The sequence below is a fragment of the Pongo abelii genome, chromosome 12, assembly GCF_028885655.2.
Source record: "Pongo abelii isolate AG06213 chromosome 12, NHGRI_mPonAbe1-v2.0_pri, whole genome shotgun sequence".
Classification (NCBI taxonomy): Eukaryota; Metazoa; Chordata; class Mammalia; order Primates; family Hominidae; genus Pongo; species Pongo abelii.
Window position 1 is genome coordinate 89,254,175 of NC_071997.2, and position 25,931 is coordinate 89,280,105.

The 25,931-nt window shown below is 42.7% G+C and overlaps 1 protein-coding gene across 7 annotated transcripts in view; it reads left to right on the top strand.

Annotated features, from left to right (window-relative positions):
• The window catches only part of THADA (THADA armadillo repeat containing), a 361,316-nt gene that overhangs the window by 279,589 nt on the left and 55,796 nt on the right, over positions 1–25,931 (top strand). For all 7 annotated transcript variants that reach the window (XM_024242323.3, XM_024242322.3, XM_063713447.1 and 4 more), the window contains 4 exons: positions 19,110–19,489; positions 20,095–20,213; positions 20,548–20,620; positions 25,262–25,415. In XM_024242323.3, coding sequence (XP_024098091.2) covers positions 19,110–19,489; positions 20,095–20,213; positions 20,548–20,620; positions 25,262–25,415 — 726 coding nt within the window. The remainder of the gene's footprint in view (positions 1–19,109; positions 19,490–20,094; positions 20,214–20,547; positions 20,621–25,261; positions 25,416–25,931) is intronic.

Sequence of the window (25,931 nt, forward strand, 5' to 3'; positions counted from 1 at the left end):
TCATTTTTAGGAAACATTGTTTTCAATCTCATCCTCCTTGTTTGTAGGGGGTTATAATAATAGTGGCCAACATTTATTGAGCATCTATCTCTATGCCAAGCAATGCCAAGCATTTTATGTGCATTAATGAAGAAAGTACTAATGTTCCTTCATCAGACCACAGAAACTGAGGCATAGCGATAAGTGCCCAACATCCCATGTGTGCTAAGGTGGCAGATCCTGAGCTCTCCAGCTGCCCTCACTGTGGCCCCACGGCACAACCAGGGCCAGAGTCAGGAAACATCAGTCACTCGCTTAGGGAAGGGAGTCCGAGAACCCTCTTCGTGGACTCAACTTCCCAGGCTTGTGTCCCTGCTGCAGAATGCCCAGGCCTCAGAGAAGGGATCCCCTTTTCAGGAGCTTCCACGTCACAGGCTTTTATGGGGCCTTTCTTGAATGTGTTTCTGTTTCCCATCCTGAGGGTGTGTGGAATAATACGAGAGCCTACCCAGGACTGGAGCGTGTTATTAGAAAGAGCAAGCTTGACTGCTTCCGGGCAGCCACCTGCCCTTTTTCCCTTCGAAAGTGGACCTATGGCCACTGCACAAAACACTTCCTAATACCAGGCTGCTGGTGACTACATTTTGTGGTTTCTTTGTTAGTTGATATTTATAGTTCAGATCTCATCACTCTGCCAAGTGCAATAAACATTTTGTTTTAACTGGAATATAACTTTTATTATTGTTATTATTTTTCTTTTAAATGTTTTAAAAGTGACCAGCTTGTGCAAGTGGAGTCAGAAACCCTAAATAGTCTAAATGCCAAGTCAGTGCGCTCTGTAGATCAGTGTATGATTAGAAGACAGGCTCTCATTTATTACTGCTTGTATTTATATAATGGAAGTTAGGTAACATAAGCCCCTCTACAGGCCAGCTTAGATGTTGATGATGCTTAAATGGTAAAATCTGTGAGAAATGTTCAACAGTGCCCTGTATTTGTACTGCCTAAAACATGAATAATACATATGTGACATGAATAAATAGGTCAGTGATTTTTATGACATATTAATTTCCTTTACCTAAGTAAGTTCCTGGGAAATATAGCTGAACAGTTACAGAGAATGAAAACAAACATTGGCATCTTACAAACACCTGCTTTGATTATTTAGTCTAATTAGGTTAAATTTAACTATTTCCATTTGAACAAATTGAAAACACTTCTTATCTGTTCCTCGGTCATGCACTTTATCAGTGTTGGATGCAGATGTGTTTAATATGACACAGTTGGTGCTATTCTCTCAGCTCTGGGTGGGAAATAAAAAGGAATTGAGAACATATTTTTAGAGTCTTCTGGGGACTTTGTATTTCTGGGCCTATAGCTATGAAACTTTAAGGAGGAGAAAAAAAAAAAAAAAAAACAGGCTTTGTTGTCAATAAATTAGTTGGTTTTCTCCAAAACACTGGAACTGTCATCTGAACTGCTGCTTGTGCCAAAATTATCTTTCCCAGGGAACAGTGAGCTTCTAAAATAAGCAGATGATTCCTAGCTGTCTTTCAGAAGTCAGAATAATATAGGGTATGTTATTAGATTGCTAGGTTAACGTGGTGTTTACTCTGTTAATTCCAAACCTTGTGCTGAGTACAGAGGCCCACAATTCTTCAGAAATTTAGTTTAGAGATCATAGCAATTTAAGTGACTTACCCAAGGTTACACAGCTGGTTAGTGAAAAGGTTGAGCTTTCCTGACTCCTTATTCATCGTCCATTTCTGTGACCAAAGTTAAAGGCCTCATATAATGTGAGAGTTGTATCTGTGGCAGAACCGTGTCGTGAAACCTTCTACCCACATTTTCATCCCAGGAGTGAAATACTGTTCTAGTCAACAACTAGGGTCTCAGAACATCTGTGATTTCTTTTTTTTTTTTTTTACAGCTTTGTCGCCCAGGCTGGAGTGCAGTGGCACAGTCATGGCTCACTGCAGCCTCAACCTCATAGGCCCAAGCAATCCTCCTGCCTCAGCCTCCTGAGTAGCTGGGACCACAGGCGCATGCCACTATGCCAACCTAGTGGTTTTTTTTGTTTTTGTTTTTAATTTTTTATTTTGTAGAGAGAGGTCTCCCTTTGTTGCCTAGGCTGGTCTCAAACTTCTGGGCTTAAGCAGCCCTCCTGCCTCGGCCTCCCAAAGTGCTGGGATTACAGGCATGAGCCACCATGACCGGCCATATCTGTGGTTTCAATGTTCTTTGTTCCTGCCTTTCCCAGCTCCAGCTGCTTATCACAGATAATCTGAAAATAGTTGCCCATGTCAGTTAAATTTTTATGCAAGTAGTTTTTGAAAGCCTATTTAAGATATTTCATATAAATGGAATCATACCTTTGTGGACTTTCATGTGTGGATTCTTTCACTTAACATGTTTTCAAGGTTCATCTATGTTGGTCATTTTGTTCTTTTTATGGCTGAATAATATTCCAGTATATAGATATCACATTTTGTTTATCCATTCATCAGTTTGATGGACATTTGGGTTGTTTTCACTTTTGGGTTGTTATGAATAATGCTGCTATGAGCATTCATGGGCAAGTTTTTGCTGGGACCTGTGTTTTCAATTCTCTTGGGTATTTACCTAGAAGTGGAATGTCTGGGCCATATGCCAACTCTAAGTTTAACTTTTGAAGAATTGCTAAATTGTTTCCAAAGAGTCTGCAACCATCTTACATTTTTACCACCAGTGTATGAAGCTTCCAGTTTCTCAATATCCTTACCAACTCTTACCGTCCATCTGTTTTATTAATAGCCATCCTAGTGCTGGGATGTAATTGTGCTTTTGATTTGCATTTCCCTAATGACTAATGAGCTTGAGCATCTTTTCTAGTGCTGGTTGGTCATTTGTATATCTTCAAAGAAAGGTCTCTTCAGATCCTTTGCGCATTTTTAAGTGAGTTGTTTTTTTTTTTTTTTCTGAGACGGAATTTCGTTCTTGTTGCCCAAGCTGGAGTGCAATGGCACGATCTCGGTTCACTGCAACCTCCGCCTCCTGGGTTCAAGCGATTCTTCTGCCTCAGCCTCCCAAGCAGCTGGGATTACAGGCATGTGCCACCACGCTTGGCTAATTTTGTATTTTTAGTAGAGACAGGATTTCACCATGTTGACCAGGCTGGTCTCAAACTCCCTACCTCAGGTGATCTGCCCGCCTCAGCCTCCCAAAGTGCTGGGATTACAGGTGTGAGCCACCGCACCCAGCCGAGTTATTTGTCTTTTTATTCTCAAGTTGTAAGGGTTCTTTTTATGTCCAAGATATTAATCGCTTATAAGACACACAGTTTGCAAATATTTTCTCCCTTTCTGTGGATTTTTACTTTCTTCATAATGTCCTTTGATGGACAAAAGTTTTTAGTTTTGAAGTCCATTATATCTATTTTTTCTTTTATTGCTTGTGCATTTGATTTTGTGTCTAAAATAATTGCCTAATCCGAAGTCACAAAGATTTGCACCCATGTTTTCCTCTGGAAGTTTTATAGTTTTAGTTCATAAGTTTATGATCCATGTTGAGTTAATTTTTTTATCTGGTGTGAGGTACAGATTCAGCCTCATTCCTTTGGCATATGTGGCTATCCATTTGTCCTAGCACTGTATTTCAGAAAGACTATCCTTTCCCCATTGAATTGTCATGGCACCCTTGTCAAAAAGTCAGTTGACCATAAATTAGGGGTTTGTTTCTCGATTCTTAATTGTATTCCATTGATCTATGTATCTATCCTTATGCCAGGAGCACACTGTCTTGATTATCATTACTTCATAGTAACTTGAAATCAGGATGTGTGAGTCCTCTTTCTTCATTTTTCAACATTGCTTTGCCTATTCTGGGTTCCTTGCATTTTCATACAAATTTTAGGATCAGCTTGTTTGGGGGAAAAAAAAGGGAGGGAGGGAGGGAGGAAAGAAAAAGCCAGCTGGAATCTTGATAGGGATTGCATTAAATCTGTAGATCAATTTGAAGACTACTGCCATCATAACAATATGATGTCTTTAAATCCACAAACACTGGATGTCTTTCCATTTATTTAGGTCTCTTGAATTTATTTCAGTGGGTGTTTTGTAGTTTTCAGTGCACATATACTTCATGCACATCTTTCATTAAATAATTTGTTCCTATTCTTTTTGATGCTGTTATAAATAGAATTATTTTCTTAATTTCATTTTTGGATTGTTCATTGCTACTGTATAGAACTACAATTGATATTTGTATATTGATCTTTTATCCTGCAACATTACTGAACTAACTTATTAGCTCTAATAGGTTCTATTGTGGACTCCTTTTTTCTTGGCTAATTGCTCTGGCTAGAACTTCCAATACAGTGTTGAATAGAAGTGGCAAGAGCAGACATCTTGTCTCATTCCTGATCCTAGGGGATCTTAAAGCATTCACTCTTTTACCATTAAGTGGTAGCTTGATGTTAGCTGTGGGTTTTTTATAGGTGCCCTTTGTCAGGTTGAAGAAGTTTTTTTCCATTTCTAGTTTGTTGAGTGCTTTTATCACAAAAGAATGTTGAATTTTGGCAAATGACCTTTCTGTGCCTGTTGAGATGATGTAGTAATTTTATCCCTCATTCTGTCAATATGGTGTGAGTTGTGACGTTTTATTGCTGAGTAGTATTCCATTGTGTGTATGGCTTGTTTATACTAATTTACTAGTTGATGGTCATTAGGGTCGTTTCCAGTTTTTGGAGATTGTGAATAATGCTGCTGTGAACATTCACATAGAAGTGTTCGGTCATATGTTTTCATTTCTCTTGGGTAAAAACCTAGGAAAGGGGTTACTGGATCATATGATAAGGATTGTTTAATGTTACAAGAAACTACCAAAACATTTACCGCTTTGCATTCATGAGAAGTGTGGCTGATAATGTTGAGCATCTTTTCATGTGTCATGTTTGACTATGTATGTCTTTTTTGGTAAAGTGCCTATTCACATATTTTATACATTGCTTTTTAAATTCGAGTTGTTTGTCTTACTGGGTTGTAAGAGTTTTTTCTAAATACAAGTCCTTTATACAGGTAAATGTTTTACACATAATTTTTACCTGGTTGTGGCTTGCCTTTTCATTTTCTTAACAGTGTCTTTTGAAGAGCAGACATTTTTAGTTTTGATAAGGTCAAATTTATCCATTTTTTTTATGTGTTTTAGACTTTTTATGCCCTGGTTAAGAAATCCTTGCCTATTCCAAGGTCACAAAGATGCTCCCTCATTTTTCTTCTAAAGTTTTGTAGTTTTGCATTTAACATTTAGATCTGTAGTCTATCTCACATTAATTTTCATGTGTATCATGAGATATGGTTGGCATTCTTTTTTTATTTTTTTGTTATGGCTATCCAATGTTTCAGCACCATTTTTTGTTTGTTTGTTTCTTCGTTTCTAGAGACAGGGTCTTGCACTGTCTCCCATGCTGGAGTGCAATGGCGCGATCATGGCTCAATGCAGCCTCAAACTCCTGGGCTTAGGAAATCCTCCAACCCCAGCCTCCCGAGTAACTGGGACTACAGGCACATGCCACCATGCCCTAATTCTTAAATTTCTTGTAAAGACAAGGTCTCGCTATGTTGCCCAGGTTGGTTTTGAATTCCAGGGCTCAAGCACTCCTCCTACCTTGGCCGCCCAAATTGTTGGCATTACAGACGTGAGCCACCGTGCCCAGCCCCCAATACAATTATTGCTTTAAATATTTCCTCCATCTCTTGCCCTCTTTCCTTTCTTTCTGTGATTCCATTCAAATGTAAATTAAGTCACTTGAAGTTGTCCCATACATCGCTGATGCTCATTCTTTTTTTTTAATCTGTTTTACTTTTGATAGCTTCAACTTTTGTGACTCTAAATTCACAAACTTTTTCTTTTGCAGTGTATAATCTGCTACTATTCTCTTTTTAAAAAAATGATACAGGGTCTCACTATGTTGCCCAGGTGGCCTTGAACTCCTAGGCTTAAGCAATCCTCCTCCCTTGGCCTCCCAAAGTGCTGGAATTACAGATGTGAGCCACTATGCCCAGCCTCTGCTATTATTTTCATCTTGTGATTTTTTTAAATTTTAGATATTGTATTGTTCATCTCTAGAAGTTTCATTTGTGTCCTTTTTATATCTTCTATATCTCCCTTTATCATGTTCAGTCTTCCTCTAGATTCTTGACCATATGTAGCAGGCGTACGTAACTGTTTTCATGTTCTTGTTTCTAATTTCATTATTGCTGTCATTATAGGATATTTTTAAATTATTTTTTTCTCCTGGTTATGGGTTATATTTTCCCACTTGTTGTGTGCTTATAATTTTTTAGTAGATGCCAGACAATGTTAATTTTATGTTGTCAGGTGTTGGATTTTATTTTATTCTTTAAAGTATTGGACTTTGTTTTAGCACACAGTTGAGTTACTTAGGATTGGTTGGATTCCTCCAAGACTTGCTTTTAAGCTTAGTTCTGGTGGGTTCAATCCAAAGAGGAGCCTTTAGTTTAGGGCAAATGTAGCTCCTCTAACAGGATCCTTCTGAGGTCCTACATGATGTCCCATGTGTTACAAGGTCTCTACTCTGGGTGAGAGAACACAAAACTATTGTGAGCCTACATGAGTTCCAGGAATTGTCCAGCTCACTGCTTTCTTGCAGTTCTGCAGTTCTTTTTGTAGCCTTTTAGAGTTTCACCCCATGCATGTGCAAATCAGTATTCAGCTGAAAGATTCACGGAGTCCCTTGGTCTACAGATCTCCAGAGCTCTCTCACTATACAGATTTGTTCTCTCCGGTATTGTGCCCCACAAATTCCAGCTGCCTGAGTCTTCCCAAACTCTGATATCTCATCTTTTCAACTGAGCCAAGACCTCTGGGCTCTGGGTTCCTCCTCTCTGTACTGGGGCTTAGAAATTGCCTCTTGGCAGTAAGCTCAGGCAATTGTAAAGCTTCCCTTATTGTCTTCTTGTTGAGTCTTGCATTGCTCATATCCAATGATTAAAAACAATAATTTCATACATTTTGTTCAGTTTTCTAATTGTTTATGGTGGAAGGACAGTTCCTGCAATGGTTAATCTTTCATAGGCAGAAGCAAAAATCACTTCCATCACCTTGTCTTGAAGCCTCTTGGTTCTTCAACTGTAAAGTGGGCATAATACCCTCAGAGGATTGGGATAAATGTTATAAAAATTGTGAATAGTCACATTACAGGAAAAAGCCAACATTGGGAGAACAGCAGCTATCAAGAGATAAAACTGATAGCAAGAACAAAGAAATGAATGGCCATCACATCCAGGGTAGAAGCAGCTGGATCCTGACTCCCAGGCTCATTTCCATTGATTACCTGGCAGAATTAACCTAACTCCTCTCTCCATGTTGGGGCTGGACTTCATTAAAATAGGAGCACTCCTAGTACAACCAGATTTTGTTGGATTTTGCTAGCAGCTGTATACTGCACCTTGCAACATCACTGATGATTTGGTCTACAATTCATTGGTGCCAGGAACCTCTTCAGTCTTAGACTCTACAGGCCCTCAACCCCAGGGGCATTCCCAGAACTAAATTGTAGCACTAGCAAGGGACTGAGATGGGTGATCCTAGTCTCTCTTATTACAGGTGAAGCAACAGAGGTAAGCCCATTATGTAAAGGAATCTTCCCAGTTAGCAGTTGACTCCCAAGTTGGTTTTGCAGTATCCAATGGACTAAGTGTGGAAGAGAAGCCCCAGGTCCTTTGTGAGTTAGAGTTTAAATTAAACAGGGTCATGGTGGACAAATTTCTGATTGCCAATCCTGTTCTTTGGACCAATTCGCCAAAAGAACCAGAAGTAGGCTGGGCGCAGTGCCTCACACCTGTAGTACCAACACTTTGGGAGGCCAAGGCAGGTAAATTGCTTGAGCCCAGGAGTTCAAGACCAGCCTGAGCAACATGGCAAAACCCCATCTCTACAGAAAATACAAAAAATTAGCCAGGCATGGGGGCTCGTGCCTGTAGTCCCAGCTCCCTGGGACTGAGGCTGAGTTGGGAGAATCACCTCCCAGACTCATTTCCATTGCTTCCTGAGCCCGGGAAGGCTGCAGTGAGCTGCGATCATACCACTGCACTCCGGTGTGGTAACAAGAGTAAGACCCTGTCTCAAAAAAAGAAAGACAGATTGAGAGAGAGAGAGAGAGAGAGAGAGAGAGAAGGGAGGGAGGGAGGGAGGGAGGGATGGACAGGAAAGGAAAGGGGAAAGGAGAAAGAAAAGGGGAAAGGAAACCAGAAGTAGTGTATACTTAGAAATAACTATGTTTGTGTCTTTGGGTTGTCATGTGTTTATCCACAGTAGTTCTGGACTTCCTCCCTGTGTTGGGCAAAGGCTGAGATGGGATGGTGGGTGGAGGCAATAGTAAAAGCTGTGGGTCCCACCCAGGGCCTGGTGAGCTCATCTTTAGCCTACCCAGATCCTTTGAGCTCTTCTGGCTCTGCTGTCTCCCAAGCCAGAAAGGCTGTGTTTTGATTTTATGGGCTGCCAGGATAGTCTTTAGAGTATCCTCGGAAGCACATCCTCCTTCCTCAGCAGCCGATCAGGAATCCTACACTGGAAAAATACATGCCTTTGAGAATATGCTGGGACAAGGAAAAGTAGGAATGTTTTCCAAGGGGTGTGTGTGATGGGGGCCACACCTGTGTAAGCAGAGATGATGGGGTTCAGAGAACCAGAAACAAACCAAAGCAAGAAATAAACAACCAGTACTAGTTCAGGGTGAGACAAAGTTAGTTTCCAAATCCCTCCACCAGGTCATTCAACATGTTTGTAACTGGAAGGGCCCCTGGGGTCAGGATTACAGTTTACTGGGAGGGTCAAGGATTAAATAGAAGAGTGGAATTTCCCTTTGATAAGGAGAAGCCAAGATTTATTAAGTCAGTTTATTTTGTTGTTGTTGTTATTCCTATGGTTTCCTTTTCTCTACAAATATAATTTTTTTAACTGAGAAATTGCATAACAGGACACTGACGTTAAGAGTGTACAAATTATCATCTGTGATTATTTTTGGAACCAGTTTATCCACCATTTCAGATAAAAACTTCTGTTGGATCTGATTACAGAGCTCTGACCAACGCTACAATTCTTTGAAATAGAAAAAGCAGGCTGTCTCCCTATGCATTGAAAGTGAAGTCTAGGCCAGGCACAGTGGCTCATGCCTATAATCCCAGCACTTTGGGAGGCCAAGGCAGGTGGATCACCTGAGGTCAGGAGTTCAAGACCAGCCTGGCCAACATGGCAAAACCCTGTTTCTACTAAAAATACAAAAATTAGCCAGGCTTGATGGCTGGTGCCTGTAATCCCAGCTACTCGGGAGGCTGAGGCAGCAGAATCACTTGAACCTGAAAGGCGGAGGTTGCAGTAAGCCAAGATTGTGCCACTGTACTCCAGCCTGGGCAACAGAGTGAGACTCCATCTCAAAAAAAAAAAATGAAGTCTGCTCTGTATTTTTTCGTCTCCCACTTTTTTAAGGAGGTTGGAGATGCTGGGAGAGAAAGGGGAGAATAGAGAAAACTTCAGAACAGTTATGTCTGCAAAGGAGAAATTCATTTGTTCATTCATTCATTCCTTTGAGGCAGAGGGAACAACATGTGCAAGTTCAGACAGAATGAGGAATCTTCTGAGACTCAGTGGCAGATGACCTTCCATGGTGGCACAACCAGTATCACTGCCATTTGCACAGTATCCTTATAAGTGACATTTTGTAGTAGTGAAACCATTTTTTTGTTGTTGTCGGGTTGGTCTTTTCAGTCCTGAGGAGGATCCTTCTGCCTTCATGGATACTGACTGCTGCTTCTAAATAGAACAAGTTGTGTGTGATTACCGGGGCTTTGCCTCCCCCATAGTCATCTTTGCTGGGACCAAGAAAATGTTGTCACTCTGGGCTTTGCGTTTTTTCTTTCTTACCCTTTTTATTTTGGCACAAGACAATCAGGCTGTCTTGATGAGTGACGTAAGAGTGAAGGCCAGGAACTGTATAATATGCAGGAGCTCTTTGGTTGAGCACTAGATGAAGGGGTTGACTTATGATGAAGGGCCATGGTGTACAAAAACAAATACCATTAAACACTAGAATTACACACATTCAGCATGGCAAGATGTTTATACTGTGGAAAGCATGGATGATCTCAGATGGTCTGAGGTGGAGGCCTTGAAAGTGCGGTCCCTGCACCAGCAGCATCAGCATTACCTGGGAATTTGTTAGGAAATGTAACTTTTGGGGAGCCCTGCCCAGACTTACTGAATTAGAAACTCGGGGTGAGCAGCTAAAGTTTGAGAACCGCTGGTCTGAGGTAACAGTACAGCAACCCTACATGGGACATTGACCACTGATTGGAATGCCAGGGGAAACTGCCCTCTCTAATTATTATTCCTCCCCCACCCACGGCCCCACCTAAAGTTAAATTCACCTAAATTAAATGCTGTTATGGTGTAACTTCACTGTATCCATAATTATGTGGTAATGATATTACCTTTTTTTTTTTCAGAATGCCCTTGTTAAAGCTATTTAGATTAACATGCATCTTTTAAAAATTATATTGATTTTTTTTAATTTAACAAACCTAATGAGTAGCTCAGAAGAGCAAAGGTGAATGGCCCACAGGCCTTCCCTTTTGGGTTATGCTTCTCCTCTAGGGAGGAGACAGACTGCCCTAAATAATAGAACAGGACATGCTAAGTATGATGCCATCCCTGCTCAAGGTCTGTGCTACTGTTAAATCCTCTTTCAGCAGCCTGTCAAAATTAGCACTCTCCTTTGGTTAGTTAGGGAGTGGCAGTTTTGATATCTAAAGTTAACTTTCACAATGACTGTTCAGGTTGCAGACATTACACTGGAATCTCCAACCTACCAAAGAACCAAAAACTGCTAAGATAACACATCTGATATTACCAAAGGAATTGTGTGAATGGGCCACCATACTCCTTTATGCAAGACACTCCTCAGTGCCATGAAGGACTCTGCAAAGTTCCTTCAGTTTCTTCCTGAGAACAGAGGTTCCTAATAGTTATGCCGTCCAAACAAACTAGCCTCAAGAAGCTTTTATCAACTTCTCCAAAGCTGTAATTCACTAGTGCTGCTCCCTGGTGATTTCACCAGCCCATGGCACAAAGAAGCTATAGCAAAATGATACTATAGCAAATTTGTCTTTTTTTTTTTTTTAGTTTTTTTTTAGTTTCTTAGTTTTTAGTTTTTAGAGATGGGGTCTCACTATGTTGCCCAGGCTGAAGTGCAATGGCTGTTCACAGGTGTGCTCATAGCACACTGTAGCTTCAAACTCCTGGGCTCAAGCAATCCTCTTGCCTCAGCCTCCCAGCTAGCTGGAACTACAGGTGCACGCCACGATGCCTGGCTACATCTTTTTCTTAAAAACAAATTTCTTTAAATTATCTTTTATGATGACACTATGATTTTTTCTCTTTTGGGGCATAAGAGACTTTCTTTCATGAAGTGATAATAGTAGGTTTTTAACATCCTTTGCAAAATAAAAAGCTGGCAACTTATACCAGTCTGCCACATTGTGACATTTCATTAGGAATTACTTCTCCAGGAAACCAGGACATAGCACAGTAGGAGGTATTGTCCTTCCATGTGAATCCAGCCATTCAGCCATTCCCTTGAAGGCCAGAAATATACTTGCTCCAAAGAAGGAAAAAAAAAAGTTAATTCCAAAAATGAAATCAAATTGGATGCAAGAATCAGTCACACATACTTGAGTGGCTGAGATGACTGCACTGGTGGGAAAGTGCAAAGACTTTCCAAACAAGGAGGGCTGAAAAAAGCTCCAGCCAGGAAGAGTTAGAAAAAAATCACTCTAACTTAGGAAAAATACGATGGGGCCATTAAAGCAGGGACTTGATTCTTTCACTCAAACATTTGGGCTTTCCAACAAAGAAGAAACCCAAATCAATCAAAGTTGAGGTTGCGAGTAGAAAAGGTAAGGTTTCAGATGGGTGTGGTGGCGTGCACCTGTAGTCCCAGGTTCTCAGGAGGCAGATGTGGGAGGATCACTTGAGCCTAGGAGTTCAAGACCAGCTTGTGATAAACCATCTCTTTTCCTTTTTAAAAAAAAAAAGGCAAAGAAGGTTTAAAAATTACAATCTGCTAAAGAAGAAGGCTGCTAAACTTCAGACTGGATCAAACTTCAGTTATTTGTGTCCTGCAAACGAAGGGCACTCATAGAAATGAAAATAAGTACCACGTGTTCATCTAGACTCTTTATGGCAGGACACAAACGTTGTTGCACCAGGGAAAAATCCCGGTTGTGAAAACCCTTTGACGAACTCTACCTGCAGTGGGAAACAGACTCTACCACTAAAACAGTAGCCGTCAATCCCTGCTGTACCTAGGTCACTTTAAAACTAGACTGCCAGGTCTCATCCCAGAGATATGGTCAAGTGTCCCCTGATGTGAGTATTTTTCTAAAGCTCTCAGATTAATGTAATGTGCTTCCTGGGCTGAGAACCACTGTGCAAGAGAAAAGCAGCATTTCTTTGTTAGTTGCTGCAGTAGCTTATGCTGAAGTATTGGACATTCCTGCCTCCAACCTTCTGTTCCACCTAGAGACCCTCTCACTCTGGGTACTGAGATGGAATAGGGGAATATGGTTCCTGTGGTCCCCACCCAGTTGGAGCTCCATGAGAGCAAAGCCGGGTCTAATTCACTTCTGCATCTAGACCTAGAACAGAACCTGCACACAACGAGCCAGTGTTTACATTGCTGAAGGTCTGGCCAGCTGGCTGGCCTGCCTGCCAGGAACATTTATAGTGCGTATTCGTTCTTTTGAATTCTTGGTTATTTTCTCTCCTTTGGTGTTTTTATTTGAAAGAGAAATTGGGGCGTGGTGAATTTTCTAGTTCTTCACTACTGTGAAGTCCTGCGCTGGAATCATCCGTGCTCTGCGTGAAACTCCAGTGCCCTACCCACCCATAAACCCTGCCAACCCGCATGAAAGTTGGCCCTGAGGAGTGTGGTTCTCAGCTGGGGTGCAGAGCAGTATTACCTGCCAGTTCTTAAGATTACAGCTGTCTGCACCCAACTTGAAACCAACTGAATCAGAATCTACAAGAGTGGGATTCAGGCATGTGTGGTTTTAATATCGTTAGTCATTACCTTCACTTGAGGGCAGTGGTTTTTAAAATACCTGGATCAGCAGCAGTAGCATCACCTGTGAGCTTGTTGAAAATGCAAATCATCAGCCCCATCCCAGGACCTGCAGAATCAGAAACTCTGGGGTGAGGTCGAGGCAGCAGTCCATGGTTTCACAAGCCCTTCAGGGCATCTCCTTGAGTTAGAGTTGCTGCACAAACAGAATATTTTTTCCAAGCAGCAGTTTGGAGAAAGTGCCTAAATGAATGTCACTTGATAATTTTCTCCGTTTTGGCTCTAGATCTAACCTCTCTTGCTGCTGCTCTGTTGACACATTAATTCAGCAAACTTATTTAAAGGTCTCTGTGTCTGTTCTCTCCTAACTCTCCCTGGCACGTTTGCCCTTTCCTCTCCTCTCCCAGCAAGGCACCTGTGCAGCCTCAGGGCCCACCTTAAATTGTGTTCCCTTTTGAAAGCCCTTTTTCCGTTTCTTCCAGTAGAATATCAGTGCCATCGCATTCATTTTGGTCTTTCATATGGCTTTAGTGTGTATTCTCTTTACCTACCTTTTCCTTAGTGACCTTGAGCAAGTAACCTCTCTGTTTCCTCATCTGTCAAATGGGAAGAATAATAATAGAGCCCACCTCATTGAAGAGTTAAATCTTGTCTAGGTGCTCAGAATAATATCAACAAGTGTCAATTCTAAAAGTAATTTTTGGCCTGGCACGGTGGCTCACGCCTTGTAATCCCAACACTTTGGGAGGCTGAGGCAGGAGAATTGTTTGAACCTGGGAGGTGGAGGTTGCAGTGAGCCGAGATGGTGCCACTGCACTCCAGCCTGGGTGACAGAGACTGTCTCAAAAAAATAAATAAATAAAATAGAAGTAATTTTTATTCGTAGCGTTAAATCATGGGTATGTAATATTTTATAATTACAGAATAGTACATGACACGTAAATACTCAACAAATGTCTGCTTTTTTTTTTTTTTTTTTCCGCCTTGAGACAGAGTTTTGCTCTTCTTGTACAGGCTGTAGTGCAGTGGCACAATCTCGGCTCACTGCTACCTCCGCCTCACAGGTTTAAGCAGTTCTCCTGCCTCAGCCTCCCGAGTACCGGGGATTACAGGCATGCACCACCACACCTGGCTAATTTTTGTATTTTTAGTAGAGACGGGGTTTTGCCATGTTGGTCAGGCTGGTCTCAAGCTCCTGACCTTGGGTGATCTGCCCACCTTGGCCTCCCAAAGTGCTGGGATTTTACAGGCATGAGCCACCATGCCCAGCCCAAATTTCAGCTTTTATTAGTAACAATTTTAGGACACTAAACATTTTGTGATTTTTATAGGTTTTTGTTGTTGTTGTTGTTGTTGTTGAGACAGAGTCTCTTCTGTTGCTCAGGTTGGAGTGCAGCAGCCCTATCTTGGCTCACTGCAAACTCTGCCTCTTGGGTTCAAGCGATTCTCCTCCGTCAGCCTCCTGAGTAGCTGGGATTACAAGCGCCCACCATCACGCCCAGCTAATTTTTGTATTTTTTTAGTAGAGACAGGGTTTCAGCATGTTAGCCAGGTTGGTCTCAAACTCCTGACCTCAGGTGATCTGCCCGCCTCGGCCTCCCAAAGTTCTGGGATTACAGGCATGAGCCACTGTGCCCGGCTAGATTTTTATAGTTGCTATTGTGTACTTGTTCTTTGTCCTCCCATTGGTCTTAAAGCTCTTTGAAGCAGATCTTTTTCTTTCTCAGCTCTGCATCTCTGTATCTCCCAAAGTACCTAATGCAGTTAAGCATCCTTTATCCAAAATGCTTGGGACCAAACATGTTTCAGATTTCAGGTTTGGGTTTTTATTTTTTTTAATATTTGTATATATAATGAGAAATCTTGGGTATGGAACCCAAGTCTAAACACAGAATTCATTTGTTTCATACATACCTTATACACATAACTGGAAGGTGATTTTATTTTTCCCTTGGGGACGCTGAATAAACTGCATCTGTGTGTTGACTGCATTAGGTCAGGTGTGGAATTTTCCACTTGTGGCACCATTTCAACACGTAAAAAGTTTCCAATCTTAGAGCATTTTGGATTTCAGATTTTCAGATTAGAGATGCTCAACCTGTATATGCTTAGGAAATACTTACAGAGTTAATACTCAAGTCACAGGCAGTGTAGGTCAAGAAGTCCCAAAGGAATGTCTCCCTTCATTCCCCTCATCAGCATGCTTGATCCCCATCTCCTCCTTCTTTGGGGTCGTGCCTTCATTCCCTGGCTTCCTGGTGATATCATCCCTTCTTAAGGCCCCAGACCAGGCAAATGGGTCTGGGTGTCCAACTCTAAAGTCCAACAGACTATACTTACACTCAGCCTGGACTATATCCAGAACAGCCCAGATAGTTCTTCTTGTTGTTGATTACAATTTTAAGAGCAGATTTCTGAGCCATATTTCTGACTGTGCCAAACAAATGAAATTGCTTTTGAATGTAATGTTGTCCTCTAGCAGCAGTGGATAGGAAGGATAGGGAAATGGTACCTGGAGATGATAGTACTGTGCTCTTCTTATTATTAAATTGTTATGAGATTCGGTTTTTAGACATTGAAACAGATGACACAGAGGTTGAAGATCCCAGCTGCCCGGGGTTTCCCCCAGTGCTTTATAAAGATACTGCCTGGCTGGGCTCAATGGCTCACACCTGTAATCCCAGCACTTTGGGAGGCCAAGGCGGGCAGATCACCTGAGGTCAGGAGTTTGAGGCCACCCTGGGCAACATGGTGAAACCCTGTCTCTACTAAAAATACAAAAATTAGCTGGGTGTGGTGGCATGTGCCTGTATTTCCAGCTACTCTGGAGGCTGAGACAGGAGAATCACTTGAACCGGGGAGGCGGAGGTTGCAGTGAGCCAAGATGGTGCCACTGCACTCCAGCCTGGGTGACAGAGGGAGATTCTGTCTCCAAAAAAATAAAAAAATAAAAAGATGCCTCCTGGTGAGCTGGGAATTCTGCAGTGTCTGAGTTAAGTGTAGAGGTGTGGCCGGGCACGGTGGCTCACGCCTGTAATCCCAGCACTTTGGGAGGCTGAGGCTAGCGGATCACAAGGTCAGGAGTTTGAAACCAGCCTGTCCAGCATGGCAAAACCCTGTCTCCACTAAAAATACAAAAATTAGCCAGGCGTGGTGGCACGCTCCTGTAATCCCAGCTACTCAGGAGGCTGAGGCAGGAAAATCACTTAAACCCTGGAGGTGGAGGTTGCAGTGAGCCGAGATCGCATCACGGCACTCCTGCCTAGGCGACAGAGCGAGACTCTATCTCAAAAAAAAACAAAACAGTAGAGGTTTGTCTGCAACCCCGGATGGTGGCCTCCCTGGGGTCCCATCATATTGGAGCCCAAGTCTAGTCCCCGTTTTGCCCCCTGTGACAGACTTTGAAACAATTTGATGTGTTACATAAATACTCTATATTTTTAAATCTCGAGTTATTGCAAGTCTATGCAAATTTTCAATTTCAAATAAATTTTTCTGTTACCTTAATGTTTTACATTTGCATTATGTTTATGTTAGTTTTCTAGAAGTCAGCAGAGTTCTCTGAGTTATAATGAGATGATAAATATAAACGGTGTTTTATTAGCTATAAATGCGTATCACTTAAATGCTGTCTGGTAAGCCAATCCAGGATAAACTTGCTAACATCTTGGGTACAATTGTCAGGATTTATCAGAGAATGCTATGAATATAAAATCTAAATTTTGGCAAGGCATTTGGTGAAGTCTGTCCTAAGTTCTTGTAGATAAAACTTCATGGACAGAATGATACAATTAAGAGGATTCATAACTGGGGGATGACTCAAACCAAAGAGGGCTAGTTAATGAATTGGTGAGAGCCTGGAAGAGTGTTTGAGGCAAGGGCCAGCAGGGAGCCTGCTCACCAAAGGCCTCCACCCTCCACCTTGCCCACATTTTTAGTAATTATTTGATTTTGGGCATTTAGGCATTCCTGTGAAATTGAAGTTTGCCAACTGCTTTGTATGCATTTTTGAGATAGGGTCTCACTTTGTCGTCCAGGCTGGAGTGCAGTGTCAGCATCGTGGCTCACTGCATCCTCAACCTCCTGGGCTCAAGTGATTCCCCCACCCAGCTGACTTTTTATTTTTTGTAGAAATAGATTTTCACAGTGTTGTCCAGGCTGGTCTCAAACTCCTGGGCTCAAGCAGTCCTCCCACCTTGGGCTCCCAAAATGTTGGGATTACAGGCATGAGCCACCACGCCCGGCTGGTTTACCCAATTTCTATTAGATGATGAACATGTGTGAAGAACTGGGTGCTGGGAGGTACCCAAGACTCCTCCCCTAGTCTGCACCCTCATTCCCTAGTCCTGCCAGTTTTATACCTGCAGTAGTTTTTTTTCTTTCTTTTTTGCCTTTTTAAATGATCACCTTGGCTTCAGACCTTCAGTGTTTCTTAAACCCACCTTCTCCTGATTCCTTCTGAACTTTAGGCTCTCGTCATTTATTTCTCTCCTGGACTACGGTGCAGTAGTGTTGTAACTGGTCTCCCTGCCTCTAATATTGCCCCCTCAACGATAAGAGCACTTCAGTGAAAATGGGCCCCTGACCTTATTGCTTAAAATAACCTCTCAGTGGCATTCCCTTGCATACAGACCTAGCTGCTTCACATTGTCTAGGAGGCTTTCTGTACTCTAGCCACATTTCTTCCCTAGCCTTATCTTCTGCCCTTTCCCACCTTAAATTTTATGCTCCAGTGTTATGGGATGGCCTGTAGTTCCCCACATGGTCCGTTCTGTTTCATGCCTTCGTTGAGCCTTTGCTCAGCTGGTTCCCCTGCCTTTGGTGGTCCTAACACATTGTCACCTGTCTTCCTCTTTGAGACCTAGATTATCATTTGTACCACTATATTGGAATTATGTGTTCATGCATTTCTCTTTCTCAAACTAGACTGACTATAAACTCCTTAAGGGCAGTGATCTTATTTAGCTCCTAGCACATAGTAAGCAGGCAATAAGTTTTTGGTTTTTTTATTTTTTTAATCAGAACTGAGAATATGAAAAGATCTCGGCAAATGAAAGGCAGACCATAAAACTTAACAGGAGGATAAAATTTAACAGGGATATACTTGGGCTTAAAATAAACAAACAAAGAAAACACATCTTGGCTTAAGTACTGAGTACAAAGTGGGAGAAAGATGACTCACCACCATCAGTAGACCATGTCAAAAAAGAAGGGCTGTGGTTTCAGTTGACTTTGTGCTCCGTATGAGTCAACAGTGTGATGCAACTCCAGTTCAGAACAGAGAAAGTAATAGTCCTGCGGGTCAAACCATGCAGGAGATTTGTGATCTAGCCTATGGGCCATCCTTTGAGAGAGGGTGAGGCATGTCCACAGGAAAGCAGCTAGAATAATGAGAGATGGTGACCCCATCATTTGAGGAAGGAAGTAGGAATGTTTCATCTGGAGAAGACAGAGGGGACACAAGAATTGTAATCAAATGTCTAAAGAGCTGTCATTGGGAGCCTCAAAATGTAGCATTAGGCCAATGAGTAGAAACACAAAAAGAACTTTTTGACAATTAGATCTACTAACAATGGAATAAGCTGTCTCATGAGCTCCAGGGTACTGTAGGGTTCAACCAAGAGCTTCTGGGAAGGGGTGTTACAGAGGGGAGCTTCGCCCCTGAAGGAAGTTTATACTAGATGTCCTCTTCTCCTGGTCAGCTTTGAGGCTCGGTGATAAGAGGTCACTGAGTTCATATTTATTGAATGTTGAGGAGGGGTGTCAGGAACGCATTTTCTAATAGTAATGCCTTTGTGCCCCTGTTAGAAAAATTATACATTACCTAAATGGAAATTATTGTGGACTAGAAGTCTGAACCTTAGAGGGCCACTCACTTATGACAGTGTTTGAAATCTGCTTATGGGAGACATCTGATGGCCTCACGCAGTGGATTCAGTCTTCATTCTTTCATGTCCTTTTGTGGAAATTTAAAGTGATTATCTCTTTCCCTTTTGCTTTTTTTGCTTCTTAGTTCTGGAGAGTCTTGGCTTCTGGGAGGAAGTCAGAGGGATTATCTCAGGATCAGAGCTGGTAACGGGATTCCCTTGTGCCTTCAAGGCGCCAGGCCTGCCCCAGTACCTCCAGAGCCTCACCAGACTAGCCATTGCTGCAGTGTGGGCCGCAGCAGCCAAGAGTGGAGAGCGGGAGAGGGATGTCCCCATCTCTTTCTCTCAGCTGTTAGAATCTGCCTTCGCTGAAGTGCGCTCACTGACACTGGAAGCCCTCTTGGAAAAGTTCTTAGCAGCAGCCTCTGGACTTGGAGAGAAGGGCCTGCCACCCTTGCTGTGCAACATGAGAGAGAAGTTCTTATTGTTGGCCATGAAGGAAAATCACCCAGAATGCTTCTGCAAGGTAAAGTCTCCAATGTACTGACTGGCCCTTTCCACTCCCCACATTCTTTTGTGAGCCACTGGAATGATAGGATCATGAAGGCAAAATTGGGCTCTCCAGGGGCAATAGGAAGTAGATTCGGCAGCCAGTGGATAAGGACTCTCTTTTTATGGTGGTTGGCATGGCGTCATACCTAGAAGGGCACCAAGAAAAGCTTTTGATGATAGGGGTATTGATGGCAGAGATTAACCAAAGACAGAGCAAACCACTTTGGGATGTTTAGGAAACAGATCATTAAAAATTCACTGTAGAGTGTGTCAGAGGTAGTCTTTGCTGACATGGCTATTTCAGGGCAGATGGCCACCTGGGAAGCATTATCAAAAGGAAAGGGCACTGGCCTAAAATCAGGGCATCTGGCTCCCATCCCAAGTCACTAGATGCCCTCTGGTTAGTCATTGCATCACCCTGCCTCAGTCTCCCAAAGGTATTATGGGGGAAATAAGAAGTCAGTGGGAGCCTTTTGAAAGGTAGACCTCTTGTTGATACAATTGATTATCATGTAACATCTAGAGACATCTCCCTGAGTATTTATTTCTCTTTTTTGTGTGCGGATTTGGTTTACACAGATACTGAAAATTCTCCACTGCATGGACCCTGGTGAGTGGCTTCCCCAGACGGAGCACTGTGTACATCTGACCCCAAAGGAGTTCTTGAACTGGACGATGGATATTGCTTCCAATGAAAGGTTTGCCCCCAATACCTCCTGTGCAACCTTGGTAAGATGTATGGTCCCATCAGTCATTATGTAATGAACTTGCACACAATCCTGCCCTCAGGTCTCAGGTCCTGTGTTTCATTCTAAGACTCAGCCTAAGAGTTCTAAACTCAAGCAATAGAATGATGTCAGTGATTTGCATTAATAACCAAAAGGTAATTGCTTCCGGAGGCATTTTTGTAACCAGGAGGTAGAGATTTTCAGTGTTCACCTCTGCATGGATTATAGACTATCTGCAAAAACCAGTGTATGAAATATGTCTGATTGTAATTTTGTGGGTTTTTTTGTTTGTTTATTTTTCTAGATCTGAAATTCAGAGTGTAGCTCTGAGACTTGCTTCCAAAGTCATTTCCCACCACATGCAGACATGTGTGGAGGTAAGGCTGGTTCTGATCTTGTTCCGGGACCTAGGATTTTGTGTTCTCATTTACTCAGAAGATGTCAGTAAAAGTGAACAGTCTTAGCAGGCAGAACCCCTGTGATATGTGTATGTAACATCTACAGAAATATTGTTCGTGCTGGTTTTTCAATTGGAGTATAACTTGAAAAGACTTCTTTGGACACTACCTTTCTTTTCTCTTGTTTTAGGCTTTTTTTTTTTTTTTTTTTTTTTTTTTGAGATGGAGTTTTGCTCTTGTTGCCCAGGCTGGAGCACAGTGGCACGATCTTGGCTCACTGCTACCTTTGCCTCCCGGGTTCAAGCGCTTCTTCTCCTGCCTCAGCCTCCTGAGTAGCTGGGATTACGGGTGTGTGCCAGCACGCCCGGCTAATTTTTTGTATTTTTAGTAGAGGCGGGGTTTCACCATGTTGGCCAGGCTAGTCTCGAACTCCTGACCTCAGATGATCCACCTGCCTCGGCCTCCCAAAGTGCTGAGATTACAGATGTGGGCCACTGCACCCAGCCTGTTTTAGGCATTTTTTAAATTAGAGTTCATAGGGGTAACAGAACTTTCCCCCCAAAACACATATGCCCAAACCCCTTGTTTTTTCCCCGTTTCTCTAGCTGGACTCTTTATTTAAAGAAGAGTAAGCATGTCAATTCCAAAAATATTTAGGCTGGCAACCTAGTGAACTAAGTATGCAAATACATCGCTAAGGCTTAAATATTCCCCCAGAACATGGCCCAGCTGGCTCCGGATGGAGGCCCAGATGCGCCCCACCTGTTTTACATGTCCTTTGGTAATGAAGTAGAACTAAAGTAAGAAAAACAGCTTCTTGGGAAGATGTCTTAAGACAAATACATGCTACTTAGGTGCATACAAGAAAGATAGCACCCTCACAGAATCACAACTAGAAGGCAGCCAATACCACAGGAAAATTACCTGAAGATCCAGATTCCACACAGCCACACTGATGGTGGTGGCATAACATTGTGGACCCTGAGCCCTTACAATAAACTTAGCACTGCTGTGTAGGTACTGAAGATACAGAGATGAACAGAGACTAGAGCTATAGTCTAATGAGAGAAAGAGAACATTAGATAATTACATTAAATGCTCTAGTAGCAAGGTGTGCCAGGGCCGTGGGAACCTAGAGGAGGGACTGAGAGTTCAGAGGCTGAAGAATACTTCATAGAGGAGATCACGAAGTTCAGAGAGCTGGGCAGAGATAAAACCAAGGGTAAGAATTAACAAGCAGGTCCAATTTCCTTAGATCTGTCATTCAAAGGCAAGCCAGGTAGCCAAACATAGGAGGTCACTAGGAGCTAAAAAAGCCCCCAAAAAAGTCAGGTGGGGTGGAGGGAGTATAGGAATGGAGATGATTTGCTAAAAACTATAGCCCAGGAGGGGGAAAAAAAAACAAAAACACGGCCAGACATGGTGGCTCACACCTGTAATCCCAGCCCTTTGGGAGGCCAAGGCAGGCAGATCACCTAAGGTCAGGAATTTAAGACTAGCCTGACCAACAGTGAAACTCCATCTCTACCAAGAAATACAAAAATTAGATGGGTGTGGTGGTGGGCACCTGTAATCCCAGCTACTCAGGAGGCTGAGGCAGAATTGCTTGAACCCGGGAGGCGGAGATTGCAGTGATCTGAGATCATGCCACTGCACTCCAGCCTGAGCAACAGAGCAAGACCCTGTCTCAAAAAATAAATAAATAAATAAAACACCAGGGCCAGGCACGGTAGCTCATGCCTGTGATCCCAGCACTTTGGGAGGCTGAGGCGGGCGGATCACCTTGAGGTCAGGAGTTTGAGACCAGCCTGGCCAACATGGCAAAAGCCCAGCTCTACTAAAAATTACAAAAATTAGCCAGGTGTGGTGGTACGTGCCTGTAATCCCAGCTGCTCAGGAAGCTGAGGCAGGAGGATCGCTTGAACCCAGGAGGTGGAGGTTGCAGTGAGCCGAGATTGTCTCACTGTACTCCAGCCTGGGCAACAGAGCGAGACTCCATCTCAAAAAAAGCAAACAAACCAAAAAAAAAACACCAAGTTCTAAGACAGAGGTCACCAGGCAGCCTAACAAGCCTGCCAAGGCATTATTCTTATCCAAAGCTGTTTTTAACCAATTGTTATGTCCAGTACATGAATAAAGTGATATTTAATGAAAATTGGGAGTTTTCCAGGGAGAAAAAAATTAACAGAACTGTAGAGAAATAAATAAAAGAAGCTCCTGGGGAAACATCAGTTTCTTGGTGCGTTGGGAATTAGCATCTTCCTCAAGGTCTAAAATACTCATCATGTTAGTTGCATAGATGCCCATAGATGATCAAAGGAATCATTAGTTACATTTTGAACATTTAAAGAGGTTCAATTGATAGGAGAAGTAAAGTACATCTGGAACAACAGTCCCTGTTCTAGAAAAAGTGAAAGAACAGTTTAAATGATGAAAACAATCCAGATGTTTATCAACTGATGAATGAGTAAGCAAAATGTAGTGTATCCATACAATGGAGTATTATTTGGCCACAAAAATGAGTGAAGTACAGATACATCCTACAGCATGGGTGAACCTTGAAAACCTTATGCTAAGTAAAAGAACCTAGTTGTAAAAGACTACATATTATCTGACTCCATTTATAGGAAATTTCCATTTATAGGAAATGTCCAGAATTGGCAAATTGATAGACACAGAAAGTAGATTAGTGCTTAGTCAGGGCTAAGGAGATGGGAGGATAGGGAAGTGATAGATAAAGGGTGCAGAGTTTCTCTTTGTGGTGAAGAAAATGTTCTGAAATTGACTGTGGTGGTGATTGCACATATCTGTAAATATACCAGAGTTCACTGCATGGGCGACTTTAAATGAGTGAATTCTATGGTATGTAAACTGTATCTCAGTAAAACTGTTACTATTAAAAACAAGGAGTTGAAGGTTGAGTTGATCACCAATGTCCAATGATTTAATCAATCATGCTGTTGCAATGAAGCTTCCTTAAAAACCCTGAAGAACGTAAAGTTCAGAGAGCTTCTGGGTGGTGAACAAGATGCACTCATGTGCCAGGAGAGTGGCACACCCCAAAGCCCCAAAGGGAAAGGAGGTCCTGTGCTTGGGATCCTTCTGGACCTCTCCCTGTGTATCTGTCTCTTCAACAGGATGTTCATTTGTATCTTTTAGCCTTTGTAATAAACTGAGAATCTAGTTTTCTAAAAAATAAAAACAACACTGCTTTGTTTAAACAATAGTGTTAGATGCTGCTTTATTTATTTATTTAGAGATGGAGTCTCATTCTGTCTCCCAGGCTGGAGTGCAGTGGCATGATCTTGGCTCACTGCAACCTCCGCCCCCTGGCTTCAAGCAATTCCCATGCCTCAGCCTCCTGAGTAGCTAGGATTACAGGCGTGCACCACTATGTCCAGCTAATTTTTGTGTATTAGTAGAGACAGGGTTTCACCATGTTGGCCTGGCTGGTCCTGAACGCCTGACCTCAGGTGATCCACCTGCCTTGGCCTCCCAAAGTGCTGGGATTATAGCCGTGAGCCACTGCGCCCGGCCTGTGATTCTGTTTTAAATGTTGTAACAGAAACTCATAAATACTGTGGCTTAAATCAGATAGAAACAGTCCAAAGCCAATGTAGCTTGACAGTGTTGAGTCACCAGGTTCTCATACTTTGTTGTTCTGCTGTCCTAAGCACATAGTTTCTATCTTAGGGCCCCACCTGGTTGCTCCAGCTGCCACCATCTTGTCCTTGTTTAGCCAGCAGGAAGGGGAAACCCAGGAAATAAAGATCATGGGCATTTCCTAAGGCATGACTTGAAAGTGCACAGATACTACTTCTAGTGTCATCCCAGTCTTCAGAACTTAATCACATGTTACTCCCAAATGCAAGAGAGACTGGGACATGTAGTCTCTAGCTGGGTGCCCATGGGCCCAGCCAAAAATCTGGGGTTCTGTTACTATAGGAGGGGCATCTGGTTATTGGTGACAACAAGTTGTTATTTGCTGGACAGTCTTTCCCCACAAGTTTGGTCTTTACCAGACCAAATGTATGCCAGTGTTCTCATAACCTGATTTGCATCCAAAAAGACTAAAGGAAGGCCGGGAGCAGTGGCTCATGCCTGTAATGCCAGCACTTTGGGAGGCCGAGGCAGGTGGATCACTTGAGGCCAGGAGTTTGAGACCAGCCTGACCAACATGGCAAAACCCTGTCTAATTTTGCTAAATACAAAAATTAGCCAGGTGTGGTGGCACACACCTGTACTCTCAGCTACTCGGAAGGCTGAGGCAGGAGAAATCACTTTAACTCAGGAGGCAGAGGTTGCAGTGAGCCAAGATCGCACCATTGCACTCCAGCCTGGGCAACAGAGTGAGACTCCCTCAAAAAAAAAAAAAAAAAAAAAGGCTAAAGGAACTTGTTGTCTAGTCATAGTGACTCCATCTTACCAAAAGACAAGTCAGATTTTCTTACTTGGGCATATTTCTCTCTAGTTGGAATGGAAAAGCAACTAAAAAACAACTTTCTTCCCACTGAGCTAAGAGCTAATCTACAGGCCCAGTTTGGTGTAGGTCACCCCTAATTCCATGTCAGCCCTTGTTGCATCTTCTGAACTACTGATAGGTACATTTTGTGCTTTTAGAACAGGGAATTGATAGCTGCTGAGCTGAAGCAGTGGGTTCAGCTGGTCATCTTGTCATGTGAAGACCATCTTCCTACAGAGTCTAGGCTGGCCGTCGTTGAAGTCCTCACCAGTACTGCACCACTTTTCCTCACCAACCCCCATCCTATTCTTGGTAAGTGCACTGAGATGAAAGTCTGTTGTACCAAACTCACTTAAAATATGAATAGATATTCTCGCCTAAAAAAGGGAAGGTGAAAGATGGCAACATGAAACCTGCCTTTATGTCTTTCAGTTATATTCCTGCCATCTTAGTTCATGCTCTAATCATTTTCACGAGCACACTCTTTTTTTTTTCAGACGGAGTTTCACTCTTGTCACCGAGGCTGGAGTGCAATGGTACGATCTCGGCTCACTGCAACCTCCACCTCCTGGGTTCAAGCAATTCTCCTGCCTCAGTCTCCCGAGTAGCCATCACCACACCCAGCTAATTTTTGTATTTTTAGTAGAGACGAGTTTTCACCATATTGGCCAGGCTGGTCTCGAACTCCTGACCTCAGGTGATCCACCCACCTCAGCCTCCCAAAGTGCTGGGATTACAGGCGTGAGCCACCACTCCCAGACCACCAACACACTCTTAACCAGCCTCTTGTTTTTCAGCCTTACCCCTAAACTTTTTTTTACAAAGAGC